General features: G+C 45.8%; 1 protein-coding gene across 4 annotated transcripts in view; it reads right to left on the reverse strand.

Moving 5' to 3' along the window:
- The window catches only part of HERC2 (E3 ubiquitin-protein ligase HERC2), a 133,965-nt gene that overhangs the window by 79,706 nt on the left and 31,664 nt on the right, over positions 1-22,595 (reverse strand). For all 4 annotated transcript variants that reach the window (XM_076172470.1, XM_076172471.1, XM_076172472.1 and 1 more), the window contains exons 22-35: positions 22,226-22,382; positions 21,706-21,873; positions 20,822-21,067; positions 19,722-19,899; positions 15,327-15,501; positions 13,179-13,332; positions 5,919-6,234; positions 5,670-5,797; positions 5,401-5,537; positions 3,911-4,144; positions 2,963-3,075; positions 2,301-2,434; positions 1,582-1,819; positions 594-754 (exon numbers count right to left, since the gene is read on the reverse strand). In XM_076172470.1, coding sequence (XP_076028585.1) covers positions 594-754; positions 1,582-1,819; positions 2,301-2,434; positions 2,963-3,075; positions 3,911-4,144; positions 5,401-5,537; positions 5,670-5,797; positions 5,919-6,234; positions 13,179-13,332; positions 15,327-15,501; positions 19,722-19,899; positions 20,822-21,067; positions 21,706-21,873; positions 22,226-22,382 — 2,539 coding nt within the window. The remainder of the gene's footprint in view (positions 1-593; positions 755-1,581; positions 1,820-2,300; positions 2,435-2,962; positions 3,076-3,910; positions 4,145-5,400; positions 5,538-5,669; positions 5,798-5,918; positions 6,235-13,178; positions 13,333-15,326; positions 15,502-19,721; positions 19,900-20,821; positions 21,068-21,705; positions 21,874-22,225; positions 22,383-22,595) is intronic.

Genomic DNA, 22,595 nt, shown 5'->3' on the forward strand with positions numbered 1-22,595 from the left:
AATCCAGAACACAACATTAAAGAACATGCATGTTACAATACTACTTGCATAACACCATAACTACAAATGGGTGTTGGATATGTGTATAATAGGTGTGGGATCAGTGATGGGTAGGTGTATGCCTTCACTAGGCCACCCTCATATAAGAGGGAAAGGGCCTTGGGGTGTATGTGTAGTATATACATATGCATACATATGTATGTGTATATTTACATATTGTAGTATACAGGGAAGGAGCAATGCTCATTGGGTCCCACTTCCTACTCTCTAATTTTTTATCATACCTAGCCTCAAATTCACGTAGTGTTCCAACTTAATCTATATCCTTGATTTCCAATTATCATATTTAGATTTGAAATTGTGTATTGTTTGAGCTTGGGTTATATCACCTTAGCTATTCCACATATTTATGCATCTATATGGAAAATTGTATTTCTTCACATCCTTTAGATATGTGGTCTTAACTTACTCTTATGACCTCTTAAAACCCTCCCAGGAGATCTCTTCTGTCAATGTATAACATAAACCACAGTGCTTGGGACAAAAGGCACAGCAGCAAAACACCCAGAGAAAGACTAACACCTGAACAATACCTGAACAATGCTCCTGAGAAGTGAAGCAACACTGCGTACACTGGCCATAGTCATCTTATGTGCTGTGAGACCAGTGGAAAGAGAAGTTGCCCTCAACACTAACAGGCATGACTCGTACAATATCTGCACTGGATGTTTCCTCACTGGTGTAGATTCTGTCACTGAAATGAAATAATCAATTACTTTATCATTACAGATGTTCACACATACATTCATACATATATACCAAAGGCACTTTCCTCTTTATACGGTGAGTGGCCGGGTCAAAGCACACATCTATACCATATACAAATAAAAGCCATTAAACCATCTCTTCCATCTCAACAGCTTGAGTATTAAAGGTCAATCTAGCTCCTATTTTGTTGCTGGGGTCAAAGGTCATGTAGCAAGGGCATGACAGCTGGAGCTAGTTCACCCCTACTGCTTCACCATGTGGTGACCCCATCCTCATCAATGACCCTTCTACACTAAGCACAGGTGCATGTCCATGTCATATTTCAAAGCTGGTGTACAATGGAAAAATATGAGCACCCAAACGGTTTCATAACAAGATTTTAATTCTTATACTAAAAAAATTAATTGTATGGTTCTAAAATAATGAAAAAAAAGGAAGACATGATTATGAAAATTGGTTAATGACCTGAACCAGGATTGTGTAATATCACCACAGGTGTTCAACAAGTAGGATGAGATGGTACAGGTGGGATTAGAGTTGGTGAGTGAGCACAGAAGGAAGTGGGAGATTTGCCAGTTGTTGTTTGTGGACCACATTGTACTTGTCTCTGAATCAGAGGAGAGACTGAGGCAGGATTTAGCATTGTATGTAAGTAAATGTGCACAAAATTAAGGTGTAAAGTGGAGAGGGAGGCAGAGATTGAGAGAGATTGAGAGAGATAGAGAGAGATTGAGAGATAGATAGAGAGAGAGAGAGAGAGATATAGAGAGAGAGAGATATAGAGAGAGAGAGAGAGAGAGAGAGAGAGATTACCTTCATCCTCTTCAGTATTTGAGTCACTTTCAGGAGCCGGTGGTGTTGGTGTTTCAGCCAGCTTGAGGTCATATTTTCCTTCCTTGCCCATTCGGTAGGAATTGGTTGACCCATTGTCCCACTGGACTCTGATCCAGCCATCTTCTCCTAGCTCTCCAATAACTCGCCCTTCTCCTGGTGGCGGTCCATCTTGGTCTCCCCATTTCCAGTCCAGCCCACGTACAACTCTTGTTCCAACCTATAGAAAACAAGTAAATTTCTTATTTTCAACTTCTGTGTCATTCCCTCCCCATGCCTTCCTTTTAGCAACTTACTTTTTACAACAAATATGCAATACATGGGTATTATTCTTACTCACTCCAACCCCTGGCCCACTAATGGTGTTTTGCCATACAATTTCACACAAGGATGAAGGGATGATTTCACATACATACATATACCAGGGGCTTTTTCCCCCTTACAAGGGAAGTATCCAAAACCAAAAGGCATAAATCCAGTGCACCCACTTCATCCCCACATACTCCACTCCCATTCATCACCCCTCCCTCCCTCCCTCTTTTCTTGGACCCACAGCAAGGCCACTTCATTTATTTGGTGACCCCTACTCTCCATTCTCTCATTTTATAATGAGGATAATTCAACACTTGGTGTACTACCAAACCCAGAGGAATTTCAACTGAAATGATATGAATAACAACAGCTGGGACTGAATACTCCACCTTCATCATGGCAGCCAACTCTGGTCCCAGAAGAGGAGGGGGTGGTGGGCGTGGCTTTTTGGTGGTTTCTTCAAAGATGGCCACAAGCTCATCCTTCTTTTCACTCCTGGCATTGAACTGTTTGCTGTCTACTCCTGCAAATATGATCAACCAGTCAGTCACCACACTGGAGATGTAAAATATTTTATCTTAAACTGTTCTACACTCATGCATCTTAGATAATGATACAATGTGAAGAAAGTTTGGACTGTTGTCAGTGTTATATTGGTGAAGGACTATTTCCATCACTGGCTGAAAATAGTAAAACAAGGGGAGCAGTCACCAGTTGTCTGCTCTCCATATGTAAAAATGTATCAGAAATACACATGAACTTGATAGAGAAAAATCTTGGTCTCAGTTTAAAGAGTGTCAGCCCCTGAGTTCTACACCCTCCTGATGGAGGCAAGGGGTTGATTTTGTCAGTAATTAACAGAACTTCACTTTTGGGGACAATATCGTATTCAAAATGTTGTCACACAAGTGGTAAAGTAAAGATTTAAGGGGGATAGCAGATCAGAGTGTTTGTAAAAATTTGCAAGTGATCTGTGGAACAATACTACCTGGCTTGAATACTCAAACAACTAAAACCTAACTGTTATTTGAGTGATAATCATATTCCTTACCAATGAGTCTCAGCAGTGTTTGGCTAAGTGACAGAAGACCACCACTGATGAGCAAGTTCATGTCCACACCACGATGGAGACGAGTCATCAAACACATCAGGACCAACACAAACCTGAACATAATTAAAAGAAATGAAATAATTTATTTAATATATTAGAAATGTATGAAATAAGCAATTAATAATAACACTGTGCAATCTTGTGTTCTTTGTGTGTGTATTCTTTCACAGGCAAGATATGAGATGAGATGTACATGGAATGGTGGCATCTTACACCATACATGATGATGATGATGATAGTCTGGTTTAACCTCTTCCATATGATACCTACATAGGCATCATGAGGCATGAGTGGGTATATGAGGTTGCTGGCATTAGCATCCCAACTGTATTTAATTTATGGTCATAGCTGAGTGACCCCTGAATTTTGTGAACTGACTTGATCATATTTTCTGTGTTTATTATTACTTAGAGTGAAAGAGAACAAGTAAATTTGCAGTGACTTTATATTTCATAATGCAAATATTGTGATGTATCACTGAACCATCATACATCATGCATCCGAGGCTGGGCATGAGAATTTGACTTGTATTGATGAGGTTAACATCAAAAACTCCCCCAATCAGTAGGCTAGGATGGTGTCCCTTACAGAGGACTTTGCAGAATGAATTTAATAAACTATACCCTAAGTCTAACTCACTGGGTTTGAACCACTACCACCTTGACCTTTGCAACAAGTAGAGATGCCCTAACCCACTCAGCCAGCAAGCATCTAAGACCATACATAATTCTATAAAGGACAGAGAAAGAAAAAGAGAAAGAGAAAGAAAGAGAGAGAGATATAGAGATAGAGATAGAGTGATAGAGAGAGACAGAGAGAGAAAAAATGGTGTTATAGCACCCCCTGATCAATCTTTCCTACAGCAGGGACTCTCAGCTTATATCACACCTGGACATGGGATGTGAAGCAAGAAGGTTATGATCCTTGTGATTCAGGTTTTCCCTGAGCTTGGTGAGGCGAGGAGAGGTGTGAGGAGCTGCACAGTGGTGTTCTGCCTGCAGCACATGAGTGCGTAACTCCTTGACAGCCCATTCCCACATGTGCCCCCAGGAAGCTTGCAGAAGTGCCCGTTGGTACACCGGAACGAGGTTCACAGCATCTAAGCAGTTTGGAAGTGTTGCACTGGAAAGGAAAATAATTATATTGATAAATGGTTTTTGTAACCCAGGTGCTATAAAATGGGTTATTTCAATGATATTCACAAACAGCAGTACTAATTACAATCGTCGTTTATTGGCAGAGAAAAAGGTCATTTTAGAATGTGGATAAGAGCAACACAAGGTTCTTCCATACAGCTTTGTGACATACGAATATCAAATATATATCGGATTGTAAATTAAATGTGTCATTACATTTGATTTAGCAATCAAAGTAACAAAGTTGCAATCTATTCCAAGTGGATGAGGAAAGGATAGCCAGCCAAGGCAAGCACCCACCCTTCACCCATCCCACATCCGTCCAACACCCATTTGTTTTTTCCCTATTATCTTAGCTACTTTTGGATGAAGGACCATCCCTGTCCCCTTCCCACTGCCTAAGTCAGAAACAATGCAGCAAGATACACCATCTCCACATCAGGACACAACAGCTCAAGATGGTTTACCCCCACTGCTTCATTACATGGCAACCCTCCCCTCTTGTCAACTCACAAAAATTGAGCAGACAAGAAGAACTCCCTTTGGGCTGCATCCATTTATCATCCATTCACAACTACTCTCCACTCATACCTAACTCTTGCCCTCTCCCTTCCCTGCTTGACAGTTATCCCATATATCCAAGGCCCTCTTCACCCCATTCATCCATCCTATTCTTGGTGTTCCCCTCAAGTTCACTTCATCCACCTCTGTCTTCCACATTCTTTCTGTTAGTCTTTCTTCACTCATTCTTTCCACTTGTCCAAATCATCCCATTATCCTTTGAGCTACTCTATCTGCCAGCTCTCTTTCCATCCCCCACCCTGCACTTCACCTCATTTAAACTTCTCATTCCTGCCTTCCTTGAATTCCAAGTCTGTCCCATACACTGTCATAGGCACAATCATCCCTTTCCAGTCTCCTCTGCATTTATCCCCAGATATATATCTCATAATACTTTTCATTCCCCCAAGACATCAGTTGCTTTCTTCACTCTACTATTTACCTCCATCCCCTACTCCTCCATTCCCTGCCACATGTGACCTTAAATACCTTAATCTCTCCACTTCCTCCAACCTAACAGCCAGAGCTAATTTACCCCCACCTCTTCATCATGTGATCCCCTCCCTCAGACATTCAAAATGCACTAACTTAAGGAACAGATGAGAACATTCCTTTGTGTTGCATCATCCTTTCACAACAATTATTTAGCACTCACAAAAACAAGAAACACAATAGACCAACCCTTGTTTCGATGCAAAAGGAACCAAGCCCAACCATCCATTTATGAGGGTGAGCTTGACTGAGGGTAAACAAGTTTCTTTCTGCACAAGACTAAGAAACATTTCAATACCTCGAAGCCTCATTTCAGCACGCTCACACTGAAAGAATAATTATAAAATTTTAACACATTGTATTGAAAAATAAACATGTTATGGTCATTTGATTACAAACAATCCTTATCATCAATTATCAATAACAAAATTTACAAAGTACGATTAAAGTAATTTTACCTGTGAGAAAAAAGTTTTTCTAAGTGCTTCAATTTCAATGGTGTCAACCCAACATACAAATTCTAGAATATTTGTAGCCATTTCTATTACTTGAGATGTAGGTGGTGGGGCTGTAGGACTCAAAACCCCTGTAATAAAGATAACAATGAGTATACATTTATTTTCCTCAACAACATGAATCACAATAAACATCACCTCCACTATTTCTTAAACAAAGAAAAAATTTTTTTTTTTTTTTTTTTTTTTTACTTGATCTCCGTTGGGATGGTGACACAGGAGATCTTGTAGGCGAGGGCGATTTTTTGACAGGTACATGTGTCACAGGTGTGGTTGTCGGTGGCTTCTTGGCTTCCATCTGAGATCTCTCCAGGATCTCTACATCTTCCAGTTTAAGATTTTTATCCAAGAGCTTCTCTTCTTTTTTCTTTACTTCTTCCAAAGAATTTGCATTAGGTTCTTTGCCTACATCCTCTTCCTTGTCTAGCTGACCTGTGCTGACCTCTACATCCCCAGCACTACTGCTACTCACTTCATCACAAGTTAAACTCTCTTCCTTTTCTTCACACTGTGTCAAAATACATCAGAATAAATATTTGCAAGAGATATATTACAAAAAGATTTTTGGCAGTAGGTAGGGATGTCTTTTAGACTTTCATGGATTTGGAGAAGGCATATGCCATACTGAACAACCTACTGACTCAGCCAAATTCCCCTCACTAAGTTTATGATGAAGAGCCTATTGCAGTATTTTCCATATGATACTGTAACATTTATTTAAACAAGACCTCCTGAAGATGAACCTACGAATCAACTGGAGTACAAGACACATTTAGGCAAGAAGAGAAATATTTTTTACATGCTGATCAATTACAAAAATGTAATTTTCGCAGGAAAATTAATTTTTCCCTGATACAAACCCGAGGTACTCCTTACACTAGGATACTCTCGCGTAGCGTGAATATTTCTACTGCGAAATTAAAATCCTCACTCTGTGGGTCTGGGCAACACTTATCCTCAGTATGGGGCCCCATTGGGGCAAAGGGGGGGGGGGCCCTTGCCCTCCACCACAAGTCTCGCACACTATAACCATTCTCTGAGCCAGGTATGATTTAAGCACAAGGTTGTCAGGCAAGGAGAAGGAACTGTTTAGAGGGGTGGTTGAGGAGGGCCATTAAAGGTAAGGAGTACCTCAGGTTTGTATCAGGGAAAAATTAATTTTCCTGCGAAAATTACATTTGTTCCGAAGAATACAAACTCTTCGGTACTCCTTACACTAGGAGACTCGGACTTAGGAGGGAAGGAAGTTGTTATCTAGCCTGGGAAACCGCTGTAAGGAAAATCTAGTGTGCTAAGACTATGTTGACCAGACCCCTATACATTCCCCTCACTTTGAAGTGCACCCCTTTCTGTTCCCTGGAGTGGAGACAGAAAGGTTATAATCACTTTTGTACCACTGAAGGGCTTGAATTGATTCCCTTGGAATGCTTGAGAGCCTGCGGGTGAGGTAAGGGAATGTAAGAGTATGAGAAGGATTTTAGAAAGTTATCCCTGCAGTTGCCGAGCCAGAACCTGGATGAGTTGTCAGGGTCGGCTGTGTGCTCTTGAGGAGGGGTATATCATTTTCAGGACTTCTTGGGCGGCCACTATGGGGCCCAAAGATAAGTTCCCTAAAGATTCCCGCATAACTTCTTTGAGGTAAAAGGAAGTGAATGTATTCTGGCTCTTCCATATACAGGTAAACGTCGACTTACGATGGCATTAGGTTTCGATAGAGCCATCGTAAGACGATTTCATCGTAAGTCGATCCCCAATTTGTGTATCACTCTGTTCCGTGGTCACTGTACCTAGCTTACCTGTATATTAACCACCAGAGATACTGAATATAGCCTATTAAACATGTACAGTAGTTTATTTAATTATTTTTATCCTTTTTACCATATTCAAACACTATAATATGTATTTTCAGTACGGACTTAAATCTCGCGGGCAGCAGCCAATGCCAGCCGTACGACGTGACGTAATAATACTCGCATCATAAAATATAGTCACCGCTTATATCGATCGTTCTCTCTTTCACCCGCGAATTTTGAAAACCACAGAGAATGGGATTCAGGGCACATTTGAGAGAATGTAAAAACACAGGGGCGACTACAATAAATATAATCAAGACGCCGATATGGCAGAGTCGCGAATCCACTTGCTCCTCATGACGCCTACGTGTGCGGCACCGTATGGAAGGGGTTAAATTATCATATCGTCGTCGTCGTCGTCGTCATCGTAAAGTCGAACAATCGTAAGTCGCGGCCATCGTAAGTCGACGTTTACCTGTACCTGCTTGAAGAACCTGGTTGACTGACCGATTCTTACTGATGACTAGGGAGGTCCCTACTGCCCTCAGGTCATGGGCAATCTGTGTGGTTCATGTCACAGGCTCTGCGGATGACTTCCATTGTCCAGTAAGAAATGGAATTCTTAGTGATGGGCTACCTTTAGTAGAGATGAACAACCACTTTAATTCTGGTCGAAGATGTTCGGTTCTCTTGAGGTAGGTCCGGATGGCTTGTACCGGGCACAGAACTGTTTCAGTCTATTCTCCCCCTGCAAATTCGTCTAAGGATGGAACACTAAAGGACCAGAATCTAGGGTCGGATTTGGCAGGATCTTTGTTTTGGCAATGAATTGAGGCATGAAAGTGAAGGAGACCTCTTTCCATCCTTTGGAATGGGCGACTCTATAAGAGATGGCATGTAACTCCCCTACTCTCTTGGAAGATGCCAGGGCTAGCAGAAAAAACTGTCCTCTAGGAGAGGTCCTTCAGATGTGCCTCTCGGAGAGGTTCGTAAGGGGGACCCCTCAGAGAGTTCAGGACTAATGCCACATCCCGCGGAGGAGAACTGATTTTCCTGGGGGGGGGCATGATCTTTGAAGTGCCTGAAGAGCATGGAAATTTCCTGTGAAAGGGCTAGGACCATGCCCTTCAGAGAAAACACCTGATTTAGAGCTGCCCTATAGCTTTGTACTGCCGAGAGGGAGATCTTCCTGGACTTCCTGAGGACGTGGAAGGAGGCGATCTCAGGAATGGTGGCTCGAACTGGGACTAACTTCCTGGAGTGGCACCATTTTGCAAAGGCGCATTTCCCTTGATAAAGGTTAGCTGAGGAAGAGCAAATAGGAGCGGACATGTCCTCAACCACTTCTCTGGGAAAACCCTTCTTTAGGAGGATCTGGACTATAGTCTGAACGCGTGAAGATTGAGTGCTGAAGGGTTCTTGTGCCAAGGCCCGTTGATGGGTGGATACAGAAGATCTGGTCTTCCCTGAAGGGCCAGAGGCTCTTCTACTGCTAGCTCGAGGGCGTCCGGAAACCATGGGGCTTCGGGCCACCAAGGAGCGATCAAAGTCATCCGAAGGTAGGATGCGTGTCTTGCTCTGAGGAGTACCTTCTGGAGCAAGGGAAATGGTGGGAAAGCGTAGGAGTCCAGGTTGTCCCAACTTTGCAGAAGAGCGTTTTCTCCTGCTGTCAGAGGATCCAGGAAAGGGCTGAAATATATTGGGAGTTGGTGATTCCATCTCATTGCAAAAAGGTCCACTAGAGGGGAGCCCCATTTGCTGAGGATGAAGTTCGCTACCTCTCGATAGAGGGACCATTCTGTGTTGATTATCTGATTCTTCCTGCCGAGGTGGTCCGCCCAGACATTCCTCTTCCCCGGGATGTAACGGGCTTTGAGTGACACCTGGAGATTCTTGGCTAGGTTGAGGATGTCCATCATCAGAAGGCATAGTTCCTGGGAGACTGTGCCCCCCTTGCTCGTTCAGGTAGGCTACTACCAAGGAATTGTCCGACATTATGCCCACTACTTTTCCTGAGACTTGATCCTTGAAGTGACGGAGAGCCAGGAGTACTGCTTTCAACTCAAGCCAATTGATATGGGCTGTCCGCTCGACTGTGGACCAGGAACCGCTGATGTGATCGTCGTTGAGGTGGGCTCCCCAGCCCTCCTTGGAGGCATCGGAGAACAGGAGGACTTCGGGGGGAGATGGGCCGAGGGGCATCCCCATGAGAAGGTTGCATGGGCCTTCCACCAGAGAAGAGAATCCTTGACTTCTTCGGTGAGGGAGATGTGTTGTAGGGGTTCTCCCTCTTGCGGGGCCCACTGAGACTTGAGGAGCCACTGTAGCGGTCGCATTCTTTGTCTACTCCAGGGGATTAATTTCTCTATGGAGGCCATATGGCCCAGGAGGATTTGGCATTGTGTAGCCGTCAGGATCTGGTCGATAGTGCCTGTGCAACTAGAGATGCGAGATTCGGGATCCCCTTTCCTACTGGGAAGGATTCCATTAGGGAGGAGTCCAGGACCATACCCAGGTACGTGACTCTCTGTTCTGGTAAGAAATCTGACTTTTCCGGGTTGACTACTGTGCCCAATTTCAGGACAAAGGTTAGGACCATTCTCAGGTGTTCTTGGCATAGCTGGGCGGAATGCATCTTGGAGGTCCAGCGACACCATGAAGTTCCCTTCCCTGATAGACGCCCTTACGGACTCTGGGGTGGCCATTCGGAACTTCGTCAGGGAAAAGGAACTTGTTGAGTGGAGACAAATAGATGACTGGTCTCCACACCCCTGTTGTCTTTTCTACTAGGAATAGCCGTGAGAAGAACCCTGGGTCCGGAGTCGAGACTTCCACTAAAGTTCCTGTCTGGAGCAGAACGGAGGATTCCTCCGCTAGGGCCCGCCCGCGAGCCGAGTCCGGGTGGAAGCTGCTGACTTGGATGGGATAGAGGGAGAGGTTTGGGACAGTGGAAAAGGGAAGACAATAGCCCGTCTTAATGACTTAGTAGGTCCAGTCTTCCGCCCAGCCTCTTCCCATGCTCTCCAGTAGAGGGAGAGGCAACCCCCTATCTTGTGCGGAGGGGCTGGCGAATTCCTAGGAGTCCTGTGGGGGAGTCCGGAGCCTCTATAATGTTTGCGTCTAGGATCTCGGAGTCCACCATATCCGGGGGAATCAGCGCGTGGGTGAGCATAAATCTCCCTGAGGAGGGGGTCACTGGGGTTCCCCGAGGATGGTGTCTCTCCTGCGGGACTCGAAGTTGGCTCAGGACGTTGAGAGACAGGAAACCTGATGCTTCAGGGCTCTGCTCGCACTTGCCAAAAAGCCTGGAGGTCGCATTCTTCCTGGGGTTGTAGTGCGGGTAAGAACTCCCACGCCGAGGCAAGGAGGCGTTCTAGCCAGGAGTTCACCGCCAGGGACAGAGCCAGTGATTGAAGGTGGGTGCTGACTTCCCTGCCAGAGAGGAGGACGTTTCGCCTGCGCAGCGACTCGGCGTCCGCCTAACCAGCTCTGGTAACCTCGCCGGGATCGAGGCTGCTCCGAGGGTTGACCCCGATGGGGTGTAGAAGCGCTTCTGGTGTTCCAATGGGACCGGAAGCCAACGCGTCTTCTCGGTCGTCCTTGTTGCGAGAGCGTCGGAGGCCTGGGCCATGGCTCTCGCCGTCTGCGTACTCCATGGAAGGTGGAGGGGAGGAGGCTGGGCTTTCTGAGAGTTGGCCGTCATGAAGATGTCAGACTCGAATGTGGCTTCCTCTGCTTTCGGGTGGCCCAGTCGATTCGCCCTCCGAACCCTCGCGAGGACGTCCGAGAAGGAAGGAGGGACCACCATCGAGGATTCCGACTGGGAAACGGGAGGGGAAAGGGAGCGTGCCCCCCCCCCCTACGGAGCTGTGGACATCGTCGTCGGCGTAGGAGGGGTCGGCACGGGCAGAGAGGAACCTCACGCTACCATCCCGGTCACTGATGGGTACAGAGGGGGGCCGAGCAAGTGGAAGATGGTCGAGGGGGGCCCTTGGGGGCGGTGACTCCTCACGAGCTTCCGTGCGGTGCACGAACCGCGCTTGAGAAGCGCGGAAAAATTCCCGTTGGGCCTCCATCTGTTCCTTCAACGTAGTGACAAGTGAACAGAGAGTGGGGAGGAGGTCCGGGGAATGTCCGCTTGATGAGTCCCGCCTGGGTGCGGATGGTCCGGGAGACGCCAAGGGGAGACTGCCTCCAATGGACGAAGCTGAGTCACCCACGACGAACGCGCGCGTGGGCACATCTCGGGCTTCCTGCCCACCGGGCATAGAAAGGGTTCCGGCGATGACCCGGCTCGTCTGACGACGGGTGGAAGGTGGATGTGGGGGACCACCCGAGGAGGAGAAGAGGCCGACGCGCTCCGAATCTCCGAACTCGGCTCCTTTGTCCGTGGGGGGGCGGAGCCGCCGGCAGCGTCGCGGGGCCGGCGGACGCATCCGGGAAAATCTCGTACCCGGGGGGGGGGGGTTCGCGGGGGCGGCTATTGTACAACCATTCCGTTTACTACGCTTAGGAGGGGGGAGACAACTGTCCGCGTCCTCCGCCGACGTAGCATCCGGTCAGCGAGAAATACCGCGTCTGCAACCTCGTCCCTGATCTCTGTCCCTGTGAGCAAAGGGCATGGAAGGTCACCGTTGATCACCCGGCTCTTTTGTGCGTACTGCGGGATTCCTGAGTAGAAGAGACTAAGGGGCTCTTTGCCCCCCCCCTTTGTCCGTGCCGGCGTCGAGTTTCGGGGGCAGCCGCAAGCGACCACATCCGGGAAAAATGTCATACAGGAACGGTAGCTAGCGGTGGCCTGATGCGCATGTCCGTCTACGCGAACCGTCCCGGTTGAAGGAAGAGGACAACTTGGCCTGAGAATGACTCGAAGTGGCGTTGTACCACCTTCCTGGCGACTGTTGAGTTTCTGGAATGGGCGAGGGCAAGCCGCAAGCGACCTCATCCGGGAAAAGCTCGTACAGGAACGGTAGCTAGAGGTGGCCTGAAGCGCATGTCCGTCTACGCTAACCGTCCTGGTTTAAAGGAATAAAGGACAACTTGGCTTCCTGTCTACTACGCCGTGGAGGAGGGAGAGAATTGCTCGTCTCCTCTGAAGCCGTAGGCCGCCTTCCCTTGTTTTTGGGGGGGTGAAGAGGGAAGCCATTTTCTATGCTTGCGTACCTTTCCCCTTATCTCCCTTCGGCGAAACCACAACAATACTGGAACCAGATTCCATACTTACAGTGAAGGGTAGGATACCCGGTGGCGGTTAAGGGAATAATACAGGAAATGGAGAAGCACTTAATAATTCCAGGACACAGGATGGCGTAGGGAAAACTCCGATGAAATTGAAGGACGACGAACTCCTTAGCGTCCTTAGAGTGAGCTGGCGACAATCGAAGCGGATTGCTTGATATTCGGCACCGACGTAAACATAGAACCGCTGAGTAATTAACGGTTCGCTGCCGCGCTAATAATGGAGTTTGACTGAGAATCGGCCCATTAAGGGGGAAACCGATAAAAACTAAACATGTAAAGTAGAGAGGATAAGCGTTGCCCAGACCCACAGAGTGAGGATTTTAATTTCGCAGTAGAAATATTCGCGCTACGTGAGAGTATCCTAGTGTAAGGAGTACCGAAGAGTTTGTATTCTTCGGAACAAATTGTCAAACTTTACCTGAACAGCATCTTTTTCCTGTGTGGTTGTATCATGAGACCTCAATCTAATTAGGTTGGTTGCTTTGTGCCACTTGGAAACTCCTTGCATAGCAAATTTCTCCAGTGCATCAACATCCCCACAACATGCAGGACGAACTTCATAGAACACAAATCTGAAGAGTAGAAGAAATGATGTGGATTCTAAAGGTTTTTATTAATAGATACAATTAACATGAATAAGTCAAATCTGATAATGCATACATACATATACCAAAGACTTTTCCCCCTTATAAAGGAAGTAGCCATATCACAGCATCTACACACCCTACACCCATCTAAAACCCCTTCTGCTGTCTCTCCTACCTTAGTTCCTCAAAGATGATGGACCATTCCTGTCCCTCATCACACTGCTCAAATCAAAGACAATGAAGCAAAACACAGCACCTCTACAGCAGGGACCAAAAGCCAGAGCTGGTCGACACCCACAACTCCCCTGCCTCTCATCCACTCATTAAATATACAGAGCAAAGAAGAAATTCTTTTGAACTATCATTTCCTCATCAATTATAACCATTCTCCATTTACATTTATCTTTTGGCCTCTCCTATGTACATTAGACATTCCTCTTTCATCCAAATCCCCCCTTCAACCCATCCATCCACCTCAATTCTGGTCATAAATTCCCTCTATCCACCTCTGTGTTCCATACTTTTTGGTAGTCTTTCTTCACTCATTCTTTTGATATGAACTTACTATCTCAACACTCTTTTATCAATCCTATCAAGCCAGCTCTATTTTCACCCTACTCTACCTTACCTTCACATTTTGTATTCTATCCATCTCCATAATATCCACCATCCTTCTTAAAATATGAAGACCGAGAGAAATCCCTTTGCAGCCCAAAGGGCTCCTTGTCTTTAATGTTTCTGCTTGAGAAGATGGCAAAGGGGGGAGGGGTCACTGATTAAATGCAGTGACTTTGCTGTGGGTGTGTTGTGTCTTGCTGCACAGCTTCTGACATAGGGTGATGGGCAAGATGCAAGGGATGACCCATCATCCAGGAGAAGCCAAGATGAGAGGGAGGGATGGAGGATGGTAGCGAAATGGCTGGGGATGAAATAGGTGGGAATGGAATTATGCCTTTTGATTTTGGCTCCCTCCCTGGTATAGGGGAAAAAGCCCTTGGTACATATATGTGATATGGTTTAACATCACAAACTTCCCCCTATCAGGAAGCTAAGATGGTGCCCCTTATAGAGGACTTTGTAGCATGGAATTTAATGAACCATGCCTTTGGTTCAACTTTGCCAGTGGCAGGGTTTGAACCACCATCCCCTCGACCTTCACTGCAAGTAACGATGCCCTAAATGTTTAGGCTCTTTCTTTCTAACTCCTTCAAATTTCAAGTCTCTACTCCATGCACTGCAGCAGGTACAATTGCTCACTCACACAGATTTCTTTTCGTGTTCATCCCCAGATACCTATTTCTCACAAGAATTTTTCTTTCCTCCCAAATATTTACCTCCTTCCTTAACTTCATAATTCACTTCCACCCCCACTTCTCCATTCCCTGCTACATATGACCCAAAATACTTAACCCCTTCCATACGGTGCCGCACACGTAGGCGTCATGGACTTAGATCTCGGTGGCAGCAGCCAATGCCAGCCGTACGACGTGTCGTAATAATACTCGCATCATAAAATATAGTCACCGCTTATATTGATCGTTCTCTCTTCACCCGTGAATTCTGATAACCATAGAAAATGCGATTACAAAAGAATTAGAAAGAATGTCATTATGGAGGGGCGACTACAATATATATAATCAAGACGCCGATATGGCAGCCTCGCGAATACACTCGCTCCCCATGACGCCTACGTGTGCGGCACCGTATGGAAGGGGTTAAAAATCTTCATTTCCTCCAGCTTCTCACCCTTTAAACTAGCCTCTAACCCTCACCCCTTGTACATTTCATCACCTTATTTTTTGCCCACATTTACTCTTTAATACTAGTACATTCCACTTGTGCAACATTTATCACAAATAGATTAATCCATATTAACACCATGACATCCTATCAAAGTTCACACACATACATGATGACGAATTCTTTAGCATCACATTCATTTTTACTATATCTGTATTTTACTTTGAAATATAATTTACCTGCATCTCTCCATGACTGGAGCACAAACTTCCTTGTAGGACCTGTTGAGTTCTTGCCTTCTCCTTATCAGTGTCCATTTTGTGGAATGTACCAGTCGCATTAGTTCCTGGAGACCTCGTGGAAGCTCTAAATTCGTCTCCCATCCTTTGCTGTCATCAACACTTAGAGCCAAACCTATAAAAATGTAAACAAACAGATGCACTTTTGAATATTCATTTTATATATTTCTAGTATCAATACAGAATACACTGAAGATCTGATGACAACCACTACTTTGTAAGTTGTTCTACATACATACATACATATACCAAAGGCCCTTTCCCCCTTACATGGGGGGTAGCCAAAAAGTTGTTCTGGAAACAAATTAATTTGTAAAACTAAAGAGTGAGTGCAATTTTCACAAGATGTAAGTATGGAGTAAAAGGGAAGTGTGATGAGAGCTGCAATGGTGAAAGTTCTCCCTTGTTTGACCACCTCATGGATGATGCTATACATATGCTGTATATGTACACATCTATTTTTCTCCTCACAAACATACTGTCTATCTCTTCCTTTTTACTCTGATTTGTTCCAAATCCATGCATATTTAATGACCCAATAACTAGGACTCTGGTTACCTTCCTTCTCCCAGATCCTCTTATACCTTAAATTTTGTAGGAGAAAAGTAGATTGGAGGATCCCTAATTCGAGGCTATTCCTAGTACCAAAGGCTACAGGGGGGTGGAGACCTGTCATCAATCTGTCTCCTCTCAACAAGTTCCTTTCCCTGACGAAGTTCCGGATGGACACCCCAGAGGCCGTGAGGGCGTCTATCAGGGAAGGGGACTTCATGGTGTCCCTGGACCTCCAGGACGCCTATTTCCAAATACCTGTGCATCCCTCATCCCGAAAATTCCTCCGCTTCGTCCACAAGGGCACCACCTTTCAATTCACCTGCCTATGCTTCGGCCTCTCCACAGCACCCCAAGTCTTCACCAGTGTTCAAACTCGTCTCAGCGTGGTCCCACTCCAGAGGGATTCGCCTACTCCGTTACCTGGACGATTGGCTGATCCTGGCACACTCTGCCCAGCTATGCCGCGACCACCTGGGGACGGTCCTAGCTTTCATCCGCAAATTGGGCTCCATGGTCAACCAGACGAAGTCAGATTTCATTCCAAGACAGAGAGTCACGTACCTGGGTATGGTTCTGGACTCTTCCCTCATGCAGGCATTCCCAGTAGAGAAGCGAATCCAGAATCTCTCTTCTCTCGTCGTGCAGGCACTATCGACCGGGTTCCTCACGGCCAAACAGTGCCAAGTCCTCCTGGGCCACATGGCCTCCGTCGAGAGGTTAATACCCAGGAGCAGACTGAGAATGCGACCCCTACAGTGGCTCCTCAAGTCCCAGTGGTCCCCGCTAAGGGGAAACACCCGTCAACACATCACCCTTACCGGAGAGGTCAAGCATTCTCTTCTCTGGTGGAAGGACCCGTGCAACCTGCTCGTGGGGATGCCCCTCGGCCCATCTCCCCCCGAAGTCCTCCTCTTCTCCGATGCCTCCAAGGAGGGCTGGGGGGCCCACCTCAACGACGATCACGTCAGCGGTTCCTGGTCCACGGTCGAGCGGACAGCCCATATCAACTGGCTAGAATTGAAAGCGGTACTGCTGACTCTCCGTCACTTCTCGGGGAAAGTTGTGGGCATCATGTCGGACAATTCCTCAGTAGTAGCCTACCTCAACAAGCAGGGGGGCACAGTCTCCCAGGACCTCTGCCATCTCACTATGGAGATCCTCCTATTAGCCGAGAACCTCCAAGTAGCACTCAGAGCTCGCTACATCCCAGGGAAGAAGAATGTCTGGGCGGACCACCTCAGCAGAAGGAGTCAGGTAATCAGCACGGAGTGGTCCCTCCATCCGGAAGTGGCGACCTTCCTCATCAACAAATGGGGCTCCCCTCTGGTGGACCTTTTCGCCACCAGATGGAACCACCAGCTCCCGGTGTATTTCAGCCCTCTCCCGGATCCGCTGGCAGCGGGAGAGGATGCTCTTCTGCAAAGCTGGGACAACCTCGACACCTACGCTTTCCCACCGTTTCCCTTGCTCCAGAAGGTGCTCCAGAGAGTACGAACCGCATCCAACCTTCGGATGACTTTGATCGCTCCCTGGTGGCCGGAAGCCCCATGGTTTCCAGACGCCCTCGAGCTAGCAGTGGAGGAGCCCCTGGCCCTTCAGGGAAGACCCGACCTTCTACATCAACCAGTCAACGGGGCCTGGCACAAGAACCCGTCAGCCCTGGCGCTTCACGCGTTCAGACTATGGTCCGGATCCTCCTAGAGAAGGGTTTCCCCAAAGAAGTGGCAGAAGACATGTCCTCCCCTATTCGCTCTTCCTCAGCTGCCCTTTATCAAGGGAAGTGGAATGCTTTTGCAGAATGGTGCCACTCCCGAGCAATAGCCCCAGAGCAAGCCACCATTCCTCTGATTGCCTCCTTCTTCCACTTCCTCCAGAAGTCCAAGAAGATCTCCCTCTCGGCAGTGCAGGGCTATAGGGCAGCCCTTAATCAGGTGTTTTCTCTGAAGGGCATGGATCTAGCCCTGTCTCCAGAAATTTCCATGCTCTTCAGACATTTCAGAAAATCATGCCCCCCCAGGGAGATTACTTCTCCTCCATGGGATGTGGCATTAGTCCTCAACGCTCTGCGGGGCCCCCCTTACGAACCCCTCCGAGATGCTAATTTCAAGGACCTCACCTTGAAGACAGTTTTTCTCTTGGCCCTGGCGTCTTCCAAGAGGGTCGGGGAGTTGCATGCCATCTCTTATCGAGTCGCCCACTCGAAAGGATGGCAAGAAGTCTCCTTCACTTTTCTGCCCCAATTCGTTGCCAAAAACCAGGATCCAGCCAAAGCCAACCCTAGATTCTGGTCCTTTAGTATTCCTTCCTTGGACGACTTTGTAGGGGGCGAACATGCAGAAATGGTCCTATGCCCGGTACGTGCTATCCGGACCTACCTCAAGAGGACGAAGCATCTTAGACCAGACTTGCCAAGACTGTTCGTCTCTACCAGGGGTACACCCAAGCTCGTCACTAAGACTTCCATTTCTTACTGGATCAAGGAAGTCATCCGCAGGGCCTACGCCTCGAGCCCCACGGATTACCCTGGAGCAAAAGCTCATGACCTCAGGGCAATAGGGCCCTCCCTAGTCTTCCGAAAGAATCGGTCAGTCAACCAGGTCCTTCAAGCAGGTATATGGAAGTCCCAGACTACGTTCACTTCCTTTTACCTCAAAGATGTCATGTGGGAATCCTTAGGGACCTTCTCTCTAGGCCCCATAGTGGCCGCCCAAGAAGTCCTGAGATAACATACCCCGTACCAATGGCACACAGCCAACCCTGAAGCCTCATCCAAGTTCTGGATCGGCAACCACGGGGATACCTATCTCAAGTCCTTCTCATACTCCTACATTCCCTTACCTCACCGAGGGCTCTCAAGCATTCCAAGGGAATCAGTTCGAGCCCTACAAGGGGTACAAAGTGAGTATGCCCTGTCTGTCTCCACTCTGGGAACAGATCCAGGTGCCCTTCACAGTTTCGGGGAATGTATAAGGGTCTGGTCAACGTAGATCTTAGCACTCTACATTTTCTCCTTACGAGGGTTTCCCAGGCTAGACAAATACTTCCTTCCCCCCTAAGTCCAAGTCTCCTTGGGTAAGGAGTACCGAAGAGTTTGTATTCTTCGGAACAAATGTAATTTTCGCAGGAAAATTAATTTTTCCCTGATACAAACCTGAGGTACTCCTTACCTCTAATGGCCCTCCTCATCCACCCCGCTAGTAGTTCCTTCTCCCTGGCCTGTCAACCCTCGTGACTAATTTCATACCTGGCTCAGACAATGGAGCTTCTACCCTCCTACCCTTGTGGGGGGAGGGGGGGGCCCCCTTGCCCCAGGAGGGCCCCTTACTGAGGATAATGGTTGCCCAGACCCTCGGAGTGAGGTGTTTTCAAGCACACACAGTGTTAGCGGTAGAAACGCGCCGCGTATCCTTGGGTAAGGAGTACCTCAGGTTTGTATCAGGGAAAAATTAATTTTCCTGTGAAAATTACATTTTTATGATGCATGGAAATACCATCTATTTATTTACATACATACATATACCAAGGTCTTGTCCACTGCCCCCAACCACTTCATCTTCACTCATTCCACTCCCATCCACCATCCTTTTCACCCCTCTCAGCTTAGCTCCTCATGAATGACAGATCATTTATTCATTTTATAATCTTTCTCCATTTCCTCCTATATTTTGCATTCCTTCATCCCTGTTCAACGTACATTCCACATACATCCACAGCCTGTTGAAAAGTTGAAACAGGAAAAATAAAATGTGCAACCACAAACTTGTTCTCATAAAAGCTTACCCTGTTCAATGACCTCCACCATCTGAGGGGCTAGGTTGGTATGCTTGAGAAGAGTGGCAGTAAGTAAGCGTCCAGACTCTTCAACAGGATGGTCAAGAGTGAAACTGGTGTGAAGTGTTGATTTTATTCCTCGGACTTCTTTGTCATACATTGAGAGATACATCTGCACGTATGGTTCCTAGAATGTTAAGATTCCATTAGAGAAACTGCCATTCCAGTTACACACACATCACTTAATTAATAAAAGCAACAATCAATCAATCAATCCATTGCCCTAGATCCACAGCTCCCAGGAACCCAGCAACAGCCAATAAATCCCCTAAAGTCACTCATGGAAAAGATAATGTTGTTGTCTGGGTAAGATAGCACAGGGTAGTTGTATATATGACTGACAATACATTATTGTCTATTTTCATTAGTCTAGTAATATCACAATACATGCATAAATATGAGTAATCCCTTGTTTGTAAGAACAAACAGAATACAACCATGAGAAAAGTGTTGACCCAGCTATTTGCATGAGTGATCAGTTTCTCTAGGAAACGAGTGACAGTGGCTTAATTTCGGGGGTTGCATGACTTGCACCCTTGTGATGTGGTAAGTGTCCTAAGTATCATATAGACCACAAACAGCTACATAATATAAGATGAGGTGTCCTGTGACTTGATGGGTGAACGGCAGGTGTATACATAAACATACCAAAATGCCTCTTTCTCCTACATATAATGTGGGTAGGTGAGTCAAAGCTTGCACCCACCCTATACCTATCCAAAACCCATTTGTTGTGACGGACCAGTTTGGCCTTTGACGCTGTGGTTGTAAGAGTGAAGTGACCAGAAATTAAATCAATAAATAAATCATACCTATCTATATACCAAGGGGTTTTTCCCCTTTACAAGGAAGGTAGCCAAGTCAAAAGGCACGTACCCACTCCCATCCACCACCCTTTCCTTCCTCTCATCAAGTTCCTTAAGGGTGACGGGTCACCCCTGTATCCTGCCCAATGCCCTTGGTCAGAAGCAATGCAACAAAACATAACACATCCACAGCAAGGCATATATCAATAAATGATATAAAAATAAATAAAATACATCACAAACCTGAACTCTTCCTTCCATGAGGGCAGAGAGGAAATAGTCTGCCATATTGGTGAAGTACATGTCAACATTAGCTCGTACTCCTGGGCCCGACCCTTGTGTCTTGCTATATTTATGATTACTCGAGTCCATTGCAGGCCGCTGTGGACGAAGGTCGCCTGGTGTTGTCACAGATCCTGGGGTAGTGGCAGAGGATCCTGTGCGAGCTTCACCCTTTTCCTCATCGTAAGGGTCTGGTGGTTGAATGGTCTGAGGAGAGACACAGACCAGCATTAGCCTCCATGAAAATCTTCTTTGAATCTTCTTGATTCAATAATGCCTCAGAGTATATCAGAAGATTTAAACAAGCTTCTAATGTTTCTGATCAAGTACTTATTACTTAATCCCTTCAATACTGAAGAATCCTTTGGTATGTACAGTGTATATATATATATACATATACATATATATACATATATATATATATACATATATATATACTCCAATATATATATACATATATATACATATGTATACATATATATATATACATATACATATATATATACATATACATATATACATATATAAATATATACATATATACATATACATATATACGTATATATATATATATATATATACATATATATATATATACATATATGTATAAAACCTAGCATATGTTTGTTTTACTGAACTTTGAGGTGGATCTTCACACAATGTGACTGACCCCCAACCTCCATCCCCACCCCCTAACCTTCATTCCAGAGGCCTAGTCTTTCAATGAATCAATTGTCATTAGTTAAAAACAAAACCCACTAAATACTACATCATAGTGAATTTGTTCATTACACACAAGCTAATTAGAAAAAATATTTTCAACAATCCACAACATGCTTCCTCACCTGACATCCTGCTCTCATAAATGGTGAAGAAGTCCATTTAATGCTGTCTGTTTCATGTTGAGACCCAGGGTAGCCTTGTACTAGTGAATTTGCATACATACCAATCACCATTGCAAGAGCTCTCTCTGTATCCACAAAAGGTGAGGATAATGTGCTTGCATCCAATACCTGAGAAAAAACAAACATCAAAATTTAAGCAGTCTGAGTGGTAAGCAAGCGACCAGATACTGAGTCCACATAGACAATATCTGAATTTGAATCTTGCACTAATGACAAAAATTCTCAATCAGAAGCACTATGCTTCAAGTTTTGTGTTCACTATCAGTGTACCATTTCATTCACTTCAAATATTTACCAACTGTTATGCCTTTTACTTGAAATGCAGTGAGTTGTTATATATAAATCATACCCAATATTGCGAGTTTTTTATAGAAATTACATAAAATATGTAAAACAATTTATACTCTCATGTTGCACATAACCCTGAAAGTAATCTAATCCCTCTAGGTAGTTCTCTTACTTGGACTACTTCTTGCTCAGGGTCCATGTAATTGCCAACAAAATAGCTGGCCATCATGTCTCTAGCATGAGCCGAATGGTTGGCCATTTCCCAAACCTGTGTGGCATCCTGACCAGAATAGTACTGCAGAACATCACTTCCACATGGAGCAGAAGCCCTGGGAAATAAAAGAACATGTCTTCATTTCTTCTTGATTCATATTTACATATACCAACAGACTTTTTCCCCTTACAAAGGAGGATGCCAAAAGTCAAAGGCAGGTCCATCCAGCCCAAAATCCAAAAGTGGGAGGAAGGAAGCAGTTTCCTCACCGTTGTTTACAGGCACTAAGTTAGTGGAGGAAAAGATTCAAGAAGAAGAAAGGAAATCA

Source organism: Oratosquilla oratoria, chromosome 33 (assembly GCF_046742065.1).
Source record: "Oratosquilla oratoria isolate Oo_2021 chromosome 33, ASM4674206v1, whole genome shotgun sequence".
Classification (NCBI taxonomy): Eukaryota; Metazoa; Arthropoda; class Malacostraca; order Stomatopoda; family Squillidae; genus Oratosquilla; species Oratosquilla oratoria.